The sequence below is a fragment of the Dipodomys ordii genome, unplaced genomic scaffold, assembly GCF_000151885.1.
Source record: "Dipodomys ordii isolate 6190 unplaced genomic scaffold, Dord_2.0 Scaffold20, whole genome shotgun sequence".
Taxonomy (NCBI): domain Eukaryota; kingdom Metazoa; phylum Chordata; class Mammalia; order Rodentia; family Heteromyidae; genus Dipodomys; species Dipodomys ordii.
In genome coordinates, this window is record NW_012267236.1 from 177,766 (window position 1) to 189,352 (window position 11,587).

The 11,587-nt window shown below is 36.0% G+C and overlaps 1 protein-coding gene across 1 annotated transcript in view; it reads left to right on the forward strand.

Annotated features, from left to right (window-relative positions):
• Nucleotides 1-561: 561 nt before the first annotated feature.
• Prkd3 (protein kinase D3) overlaps nt 562-11,587 on the forward strand; it is a 74,265-nt gene continuing 63,239 nt past the window's right edge. The window contains exons 1-2 of the mRNA XM_013013518.1: nt 562-650; nt 4,968-5,896. Coding sequence (XP_012868972.1) covers nt 5,591-5,896 — 306 coding nt within the window. The 5' untranslated portion in view covers nt 562-650; nt 4,968-5,590. The remainder of the gene's footprint in view (nt 651-4,967; nt 5,897-11,587) is intronic.

Below are 11,587 nucleotides of genomic sequence, written 5' to 3' on the forward strand. Positions count from 1 at the left end.
TCTTAAGCAAAGTCAAACCTCTCTTAAAGCAAAGCACATTGGGCCAGTATGGTATTACTGCATTTTTTTTTACATGATAAAAGAATACCATGTACATACCAACAAGACGGGTGGAGACACAATGCTCCATTTGATTAGCATTCCTAGCATACAAAACTGAATTGAACTCGGGCAATTCTGCTGGTGGAAGTCGACTGGTAAATAGACTATTCCGAATAGGAAAAACATTTTTCCTCTTCATTTTAGTCTTTACCAAACATAAAAGGAATGCTGGCTATACTAAATAATGAGCTTCCATTTGAACATTCAATAACTAGACATGTTTTGTCTTCCTGGAATCCTCTTGACTCTCTCACAGCTTCCCTGACTGTCTAAAGGTCTCAGCTTAAATATCATTTCTTTTTTAAAGAGATTGCCCTTGAGAGCACAACTGAAAGTAAGTCCTCTTAGGTATATGCTCTGTGATACCATTTCTCACAGTTTGTAATTACCTCGTTATTTTATGCAAATGTCTGTTGAATGTGAGTTCCTGAAAGAGCAATACCATTTCTGTTTTGGTTACTGTTGTTTAAACTCCAGTGTCTTTTATACTAAGCGTTTGTTGGATGAAAATGCTGCTGGTAGAACTTCTAGCTAATGACTTTATTAAGGTAGGAAATGTGTTGTGGAGAGGACTGAGGGGGCAAAGAAGGTGTAGATCAGTTTGCTTTAGTACCATGATGTAACTTCACTTCATGCTAACCTCTGGGGCCTTTGTTTCATCGTGTCTGTTATAATTGGGTAGACTAGGCTCAAAATGCCTCTAATATCCTGTCTTTTGATTCTATTCAACAATAGTGCCAGATTATAAAAGCTTATTTAAAAAGGTATGTGACATAGGACATCACAAAAAATGTTTTTTATGTGTGGATCCTGGGGCTTGAACTCAGGCACCTGTCCCTGAGTTCTTTACTTCTGGCTATTTGGGGTTTAGTTGGAGATGAGGTTCTAATGGATTTTCCTACCTGGAGTTGGTTTTGAACTGTGATACTCACTTTTCAGCCTCCTAAGTAGCTAGGATTACAGGCATGAACTGCTGGTGTCCAGCTTCCAAGAGTATTTGAAGTGTTCCAAATAAATATATTAGAAATTCTTGCTAATTAGTTGATACTGTTATTGTTTAGAGACTCTCCTAAATGATAGAAACAACATATCTAATCTATGTGCATTTTATAAATTAATAGTTGTACAGATTAGCTTTCTAATTGAGGCAAAATGAAAAATATTGAAACAACAGAGCAAGGTTTGTGTAGAGATGTTAGATTTCTTTTGATATTTACTCTTAATATTTTTCCCTGTGTATTCTGTTGCATTATATAGAGTAAATCAAAGCTTCACTCCCCCCACCCCCCCAAAAAAAACCAACTAGAAGAGAGGAAACAGATGGGATGAACAAGCATACAATACTATGATGCCTTTTTATATATGTGCTCATGTTGAAGCAACAAAATCACTTTTATATAAAAGTGTATAGTTTCTTATGGATAGTTACTACTTTTGGTAAATTAGCCAAGTGTATTGACTGTTATTTGTTAAATATTAGTGAGTATAATGAAACAGAAATTTAGTGGGAAGATATTACTTAACCTGGTTACTGTGAAGATGGCTAAAACTTATTACAGTTTGAGCACTTACTATAAACCAAGTACTGTTGTCAATTCTTAATGCTAAGAGCTCAGACCTCACAAGTTGTGATGCAAATAAGAGGTGGTGTTTACATTTCGCTTCTGTTCTCTGCAGTAATACTGACAGTGAATAAAACCAGTCCTTAACACCTCAAATATTTGAAGACCACTTACACTATTTTGCTCCCTTAAGAAGATACTTATATATCACATGAATTTTGCCTGTATCTGGGTGCATGCTTTCCCCTCCCCAGTCAAAATCTGTAGCTCTAAAAATGCGGATCGTAGAAATAAGCACACTGGTAATATAGACTGCCTCACAGTGAGGCAAAGGGTTCTCCAAATCTGAAGGATTTAGGTTTGCACTAGTACTTTTAAGTTACCCATTGTATTAGTGGCCTACATTGAGTCTTGTATTTATTACCCAATCTCATATGAACGGCTTCCAAATCAACATTTTCTCATTTCTCTGTTGGGACATTTAGTTTTCTGAAACTAAAACCAAAGGTTTGCATTCGTTCTTCTTAAATTTTATTTTAATTTTGGTTTATTTTTCTGGTTTGTTCAACCTGAAAATTTAGTAAGCATATCATCTGTGTCCTTATATATAATGGAAAACATTATAGAGTTAAGGACAGTTCTAAGGAAGTCCTCTTAAGATATGTGTCATAGCCAGGTACAGTGACTCATGCATGTACTCCCAGTTCCTTTGGAAGTAGATATGGGAGAACATAGGTGCAGGGCAAGTCTGAGCAAAAAGTTAGACCACCTTCTCAATAAATAATCCAGACTTGATGGGACACATATGTGATCCCAGCTACATGGGAAACTATAGGTGGTAGAATCACAGTCTAAGGCCAGGCAAAAACTCAACACGCTAGTAGAAAAATCAGTAGAGCTACAGATGACTGGGTAGGATAGTTCAAGTGTAGAATGCCTGCCTAGCAAGTGCTGAGTTCAAACCCCATTACTGTTCCCACTCCCCCCCACCAAAAAAAAAAGACTTAAGATGACATATAGCAGTAAATTTACTGGATAATACTGACACTCATCCCATATTTGTTCATGTTTACAAAACTGCTGATAGGAAACCTTTTGAATACTATTGTTTTCAGAATATACATTTTCCACCTTAACTCTGAACTTCTGATTGTCTCAACTATGAAGCGGGTTATTATGAGGATTGAGGAACTATATCTGTGTTTATATATTTCCAAGTTGTAAATGTGTTAGAATTGACTTGTTTCATTTGAATTTAGGTTAACCTCTAGTGATTACTGTTCTTATTTGTGTATCATTTCCAGATTTGGCTAAGGTTTTTGAGTTTATATATGCTGTTTCTGAAGTTTGCTTATCTGCTTCTCTAGCCCAGTAGCCGAAGCAACTCTACCCATATCATTTCATGGTCACTTTTCTCATTTGAACTTTCAAGATTAGTGGAGTCATCTTTGTAATAATACTGGGTCATCACTTTAGCTGTATAGAATGGACTGTGTCTGGGTCCAGGGATTTGAGTTCACAGAAAAAAAAATCCCAGCACTTGAGAACCTGGGGTAAGAGGATGATGAGTTTAAGGCCACCCAGGGCTACAAAAATAAAAAAATCAAGTTGTAGTTGCTGCATGAAGCTTAGGTTTCAGTTCTCAATACTTTTTACAGCTTTAGTTTAAAAGCTTGAGAGAAGGTAAGATAAAAATTGAGCAATTCTGTCTATGTAACCTCTCAACCTTAGCAACATCCTCTGTGTAGGGTTCTCAGTTCCTGTTCTCTTTGTGAATAGTATGTTATTGTAGAGACAGCCTGAGGAAGAAAGCATGAAACTTAGGTTCTAATTTCCATTCCACCTCTTTGTAGCTGTGTGATACTAGTCAAGTTACTTTGTCACCTTGTGCTTTAGTTTTCTCATCTGCAAAAAATGCAGAAATGATGTTTTCCTGTCAGCTTGCAAAGAGGATTTGTGAGACACTTTGTGTAAAACATTTATAAACTATCAAGTACTGTACAGTGCTTGAATTTATTTGAACATAGCTATACCTGATTTTTTTTTATTTCAGTAGTTTTTTCTGATGTTTCTCATTTGTGTTGTATTACTGTATCTGTATATTTTTGCTCTTCTGTCATCTTCATTCTAATTTGTCTTTATTAACTACTCTGGACCATACTGGATACATCACTGTTTCATCATTAGAATTGCTTATTGGATCTATATAGAATTCAGAAGAATCCACCTTTTGTGAGTCACTTAGCCTTATGAGCCATACTTTCTAAAGCTGTTTTTTCTAAAAACTGGTAGATATTTAACCGTACATAGTGTTCTCTTACCTACTGCTAAAAATATTTTAAGGATGATGCTGAACACAGAGTCTCACACCTATAATCCCCACTACCTCAAGAAATGGAGATTGGGAGGAACATGGTTCAAGGCCAAGTCTGGCAAAAACACTAATGTGACCCCATTTCAACTCATAAAGCTGAGTAAGGTGGTGTTCAATTGTAATCTCAGCTATGAGGAGGCATTAAGTAGGATGATTATGTCTGGGCTGGCCCAGATAAGAGTGGGAGACCTTGTTTATAAATAATTAAAACAAAATTGAGTTAGGCACAGTTCAGGTGGTAGCGTGCCTACCTAGCAAGTGTTTAGGCACTGTGTTCTAACCTCAGTACTGCTGCCCCCAAAACCCACAAGCTTGTAATGAGATCTTATGTCCTTGTTGTATATGTCACTACTCGCACTTTTTGGCCATATTACCATGCACTGTGTCCCCTGTCCTACTTCCTTACCCTTCTGAAAGTTATATGTCTCTTTAACAACGTCACTTTTGCTTTGCTTTTTTTTTTTGTCCCTTCTATTTCCCTCTATTTTTTTGTTCTAACTCTGTTTTATAATTGTAGAGTAAAAGCGTTTGATCTAAAGTAAGTATTTGACTTAAAATACAATAAATTATGCACCTGTAGTCGCTGAGGCAGTAGGATTACTTGAGCCCAAGAGACTAGCCTGAGAAACTTAATCAAGACCCTGTCTCAAAAGAATAGAAAAAAAGAAATTTCAAAAATACTTTTTCTTCAGGTTTCAGACATCCATGAGGAGAGGCAAGATTATTTCTTCAAGCAGAAGGCCCTTTCAAATTATACCTGTAGTCAAAACCTAATTGCAATTACTCGATTGAAAATGGCTCCTATTAGGATGTATGCCTTAATTATAAACATATTACCAAAACTTACCACTTTAAAAATATTACAGGATTCTTAATTTTAACTAATGTTGAGGATAAAATATTAAAATCTGTTTTAAAATTACTTCTAGGCTGTCAACATTTCAGAAAGCAACTTTTCTCAGTGGACCCATTCATCAAATGAAATATGCTTGTACTGTTTTTAAAAGCTTGTTACTTCATCGTAGACAAGTTCACCTGCCAAAATGAAGGTGAGGACATTTGAGAGAGTTATTTAAGACGTAGCTTTTTTAGAAGGTGTCCCATCAAATCATTGAACTGAAGGGTAAGCATTGAATAGATTAATCCAGAACACTATTTTTTAACAAGGAGAATTTCATCTTGACAGAAAACGTTTATTCAATATGTCCTTTCTGAAAAAAGTGAGAGAACAGACTTAAAAGAAGGCAAGAGATGTTGAGTAAATAAGCAATGTTTACACTGTTCTTACGAAGACGACTCAGTGATGTAAAATCTTTCACAAGTCTCTGGTTGTGATTCTAAAGACAAGATTCTTGATGGGACTGATGAAAAAAAATAGGACCTTTTGTGTGTTGGACCCACAGCAATAGAATTTGTAATCATCGGTATGAGTGGCTTAGAAGGAAAACAGAAGCTTTCATCTAAATCCAGAAGTGCATACACTTTTTTTTTTACTGCTGTTATTTTGAAAATCTCTTCATAACCACTTAAAAAGAATTGACAGCTACTTTTGATGAGTAAAGAAAGGCAGATGTCTGCAAATAATTCCCCTCCATCAGCCCAGAAGTCTGCATTACCTGCAACTGTTTCTGCTGTGCTGCCAACTCCTTCTCCGTGTTCAAGTCCTAAGACAGGACTCTCAGCCCGATTGTCTAATGGAAGCTTCAGTGCACCGTCGCTCACCAACTCCAGAGGCTCAGTGCATACAGTTTCATTTCTACTGCAGATTGGCCTCACACGGGAGAATGTTACCATCGAAGCCCAGGAACTGTCTTTATCTTCTGTCAAGGATCTCGTGTGCTCCATTGTTTATCAAAAGGTACTGTGCAAGCTATTTATGTCTTTTTAAAAATGAATATTGTTTCTAATGCTAGTCTATAAATTCTACATGTAACAGCTAGTTCACATATAAAGACGCATTGGTAATTTATGTCCTGATTATTATTTTTAGAAATGTTCTAATAGACTGAGGTGCAAATCTCAAGTTTCATATGAAATCCTATATCCCAGATTTAAAATATCACTTAGCCATGCTTTAAAATTCTGCTGTTCGGTTTCTTAAAAACAGGAAAATATATAAAATCAAGAGAACATAAGAAATCTCTTTGTTTTCAGAGAAAAGAGTAAGGAAAGAGAGGTCACAAGATTTTGAGGTGGCTTTCCAAAAAAAGGTATGCCACAGCAGTTGCCAAGTTTCAGGTATAAACCTTCTACTTTCTAAGTGCCCTGTATTTTGTCCTTTCTTTTGTCTTCTTTCTCTTCCCTTTTGATCCTGATTATCATTTCTAGAAGATGTTCAGAATCTAGCTGAAGTATAAATCAACTATGGTATCACCTCTAAAATAGGTAAATCAATTTCAAATATATGATAGAATATTTGAAACTTAGGAGTAGTTTTGTTTCTTACTTATTTATCTCATTACCAATGCCATATCATTCTTAAAGAAACTAGCTGTATGTCTTTAATCTTGATTTGGTGTTGAGCTAGTATGATCAACTTTTCAAATGGATTATATGTATTTGTTAGATTGTTTTTCATGAACCAGGCATATGTTTCAGATTTTATTCAAAATGTGGCCTAAAGTAACAATCACTTTTGCAGGTCTGTAGAACCATCTGCCTTTGTTTTTTTTTTTTCTTTTCCTTTTGTTATTTTTTTGAGATGGGCCTTGCTATATTGCCTAGACTAGGGTGGAACTGGTCTCTAGTGATCTTTCTGCCTCTGTCCTGCATAACTAGGACTACAGGCATTTCTGTTTTACCTAGCTTTATCTTCCAGTGTCTTTGCTGTTAGTTTCCTTTTCATTACACACTACAGAACTTTTTCATAAAAACTTTGGCAAGTAGGTTACAAATCTTAAGATAGTATTTAAGGTAGTATTTAAACAACAATTTGTAATTTGTTACAATTTATAACCAGTGTTTTGATACTAAGAATATTAAATTAATACTAAGTAAAAGAATTTTATTATCTATAAATTTTACTTTTCCTTATTCTTTAATCATAAATTATATATAATTATATACAACATGTTTTCTATTATGTAGAACTTGTATAATGGCCAAGTCAAGCCAATTACCTTGATTTACTTTGCATTATTTACTTCAGTGAACTCCTTTACTTTTTTTGTGTTGTTCATAGTGGGGCTTGAACTCAAGGCATAAGCGCTGTCCCTGAGCTGTTTTGCTCAACGCTAGCACTCTAGCACTTGGGGCACAGCTCTACTTCTGGCTTTTTCTGAGTAGGTTATTGCAGATAAGAATCTCATGGATTTTCCTACGTGGGCTGGCTTTTGAACTATGATCCTCAGAGCTCAGCCTCCTGAGTATTTAGGATTACAGGCATGAGCCACCAGTGCCCATCTTTACTTTTTATATTTATACCATGGTATACTGATTTTCTGCAGGATTATTGGTAGAATCAGCTTTATCATTTATTTACTAGGTAGTTTGTGCAAGTGATCTCTGAATTTGTACCGGATCTGTGAAATCATTGAGTTGAGATGCTCTTGATACTCTTGCCTCTGTCTTTTGAATAGCTGAGATTATAGGCATCAAACATTGGTCTTTTTTTTTTTTTTTGGGTCCGGTCGGGGGGCTTGAACTCTGTGTCTGGGCACCATCCCTCAGCTCTTTAGCTCAAGGATAGTGCTCTACAACTTGAGACACAGCGCCACATCCGGCTTCTTTCTTTTTTGCTTATGTGGTGCTGAGGAATCGAACCCAGGGCCTCATGCATGCAAGGCAAGCACTCTACCACTGAGCCACCTTCCCAGCCCCCATTGGTCTATCTTAACCCAAAGGTACTTTTATACAGTGCTTACTTTTCCCTGAAGTGAAAAGTTTCACCCTTATGATTCTAAGAGTAGACTAAGATCTGGAGGATTGTGATTTGAATCCAGCCCAAAGCAAAAAAATAATAATAATTCAATAAAGTCCATCTCCTAAAGCACCCTCAAAAAGCAGGGGTGGAGGCATGGCTTAGGTGATAGAGCACCAGCTGAGCAAGTCGATCAAATAAGTACTGGTCCCTGCCTTTAAACCCAGTATTGCATAAATAAACAAAACACAGATGAAGTGGGGAGATTAATAAATTTTAATAAAGATTTAGAATTTTAATAAAGATTTGAATTGAGGCAGTTAGAAAGTAATTATGCATTTGAAAGTTATTTGGAAAGTACATTTGGTGAAAGAATATCCTCTTAGATGTAAGGTAAGAACAAATAGTATCAGATAGCTATCCTGTATGACTGAATGTTAATAATGTTGATGTCCAAGATAGAAAATCCAAAAGAAAAGAAAGTGAAGATTTTTCTGGAGGGAGATAATGTAATTGATACTAACACTTCAATAAGATAAAGTTTCTGTGTTCTGAAAGTTTCTAGGAAGGTTAAAGAAGTTTTTTTAAAATTTAATATTTGATAAAAAAAACTAGCCAGGTACCCTTTGCTCATAAGTACAATCCTAGCTACTCAGGAGGATGAGATAATGAAGATCTATGTTGGGATTGGCCAGGATAGTACAGTTTGTGAGACTCTTTATCTCTAATCAGTCACCAAAAAGCTGGGTGGAGGCATGGCTTAAGTTATAGGGTGCCAACTTTGAGCAAATAGCCTAGCAACAGAGTAAAAAGGCCCTGAATTCAAACCTCAGGACCAACACACATGCACATACAAACATACCCACAAAACTTGAAAAAAAACCAAACGTAGATGCCTTCTCTTTTCCACCCTTTTGTTTTTTAGTGTTATCAGTATATTCTCAGAAACTTGACAAAAATGTAATCGCAGATAGATGTAGTTTGTAAGTGTGTAGAAAATTTTAAAATACTATATGAATCCAAACAAGTTTGAGATAAAATTTTTGTATACTAAAGTCAAAATGTTTTAAATTCGGGAGTTTGACGAATTTTAGTAGCTATACAGTTGTGTGATCACCACTCATTCAAGTTATAAAGCATCTCTATCGCCCTGTTTCTTCCCTCACACTTTTACAGTCAGTCTCCCCTCATTCTAGGCCCTTAGCAGCCCCTGTTCTGAATTCTTTCACTGTTATTTCACCTTGTTTAGGTTTTCATATTATTGAGATTATATGTTTTATGGTTTTTATTAAGTATAAAAGTTCTTTTAGGGCTGGGAAGGTGGCTTAGAGGTAGAGCACTTGCCTTGCATACCTGAGGCCCTGGGTTCGATTCCTCAGCACCACATAAGCAAAAAGAAAAAGCCGGAAGTGGCGCTGTGGCTCAAGTGGTAGAGCGCTAGCCTTGAGCTAAAGAGCTGAGGGACAGCGCCCAGGCCCAGAGTTCAGGCCCCATAACCGGACCCCCTCTCCCCCCACAAAAAAAGTTCTTTTATATCCTGGATACTCATTATATATTGACTATAATTATAATATATTTATGAGGGCATCCTTTATTACATATTGACTACTTATATTTATGATGACAATATGGAATGATGATATCATGGTAATAACATCCATTACCTCCATTTGTTTTACCTTTTTTTTCTGATAATCACATTTGAAATTTACTCAGCAATTTAAAAATTTAAAAATACTCAGTTACTAGATATATTTACACAAATTCACCACATTGTGCAATAGATTTCCAAGAAAAAGAATCAAATTATTCATTGATGTGAGGCTTTTTGCCTTCAATTAAGATGTCATCTCCCTACCACCTTGTTGCCTCTAGTAACCATCTATCATTTTACTCTGCCTCTGTGAATTCAGTTGTTTTAGATTTTTACATGTTAACAGGAGCAGTGTCTCTCTGTTTACCATACCACACTTAGCATTATGGTCTCCAGTTCCATCCATGTTGGAAAGAACTTCTTGTTAAAAAAATTGAATAGGGGCTAGGAATGTGGCTAGTAGTAGACTGCTTGCCTAGCATGTATGAAGTCCTGGGTTCCATTCCTCTGTATCACATAAACTGAAAAACCAGAGGTGGTGCTATATACAGCTCAAGTGGTAGAGTACTAGTCTTGAGCAAAAGAAGCTCAGGGACAGGCCCTGAGTTCAAGCCTCATGACTGCCCCCCCCCCAAAAAAAAATTGAGTAGTATTTCATATGTATATGGACCACTTTGTTTTATTTATTCATTCATTCATTCATTCATTTATTCATTGATAGACACTTAGGTTGGTTCCGTAACTTAGATGTTGCAAATAGTGTTTCAATGACCATGAGAGGACAAACAAGTCTGACATGCTTTTTTATTTCTGGTTTTGGCTCTTGGAATTGAACCTAGAGTGTTGCATGTTAATAAGCAAGTACTCTACTACAGAACTACACCCAGAGCCCAATGATTTCAAATCTTAAACACAAATAGTAGTAAGATTGCTGGGTTATATGGTAATTCTTGATTTTGTTTTTTAAGGATTCTCCATACTGTTTTCCATAATGGTTGTACTAATTTAATTTACATCCTCACCCACAGTGCACAAGAAAAAGATTGCCTTCACATCTTTGCTAATGTGTTACTTTTCTTCTTTTTTGATAATAGACATTCTGATAGCTGTGAGAAAGCATCTTATTGTAGATATAATTTACTTCAGTGTAGTGGTTGGTGATGTTGAGGTTTTTTTTTTTTAATGAATCTGTTAGTCATTTGTATGTCTGTTGAGAACTGTCTATTCTAATCTCTTGCCCATTTCTGAGTTTGACTTTTTTTCCCCTAGAGTTGAGTTCTTTATGTATTTTGGGTATGAATCCACTATCTTCTATGTGGTGTCTAAATGTTTCTTCCCAGTTCATAGATTATCTCTTTATTCTAAATTGTTTCAAGTATGTATATGCCTTCTTAACAGATATTTATTATGCAGGTATTTTCTTCAGATCTGTGAGTTGTTTTCATTCTCCTCGTGCCATTTTGAGAGCTAAAGTTGTTAATTCTGGTTAAGTTCCATGTGTTATTTTCTTTACAGTGTTTTTGTGTCATATCTAAAAAATCTTTTGCATAAATTAAACTAAGATTTTGCCCTGTGTCTTCTTCCAAAAGTTTCATTTCATAGTTTTAATGTTTTTTTTTTTTTTTTTGCCAGTCCTGGGGCTTGAACTTGGGATCTGGGTACTGTCCCTGAGCTGCTTCTGCTCAAGGCTAGCATTCTACCACTTGAGCCACAGTCTTTTTTGAGTCGTTTATTAGAGATGAGAATCTCATGGCCTTTCCTGCCTGGGCTGGCTTTGAACTGCAGTCCTCAGATCTCAGCCTCTTGGGTAGCTAGAATTCATACCTATGTGTGAGCCACCAGCACCCAGCTAGCTTTAGCTCTTATCTTTATATTTGTGGTCTGTATATTTATTTCTTGATTCTACCATAATCAAATATCACAGACCAGTTAGCTTAAACAAGTGAAATTTATTATCACACAGTTCTGGAGGGTAGGAATCCAAGATCAAGTAGAGGCAAGGTTATTCTTTCCAAGGGCTGTGTGAGAGAATCTGTTCCTAGTCTGTTTTAGCTTCTTGTGGCCTCAAGTATTCTCTGACATTTTTTTTTTTTTTT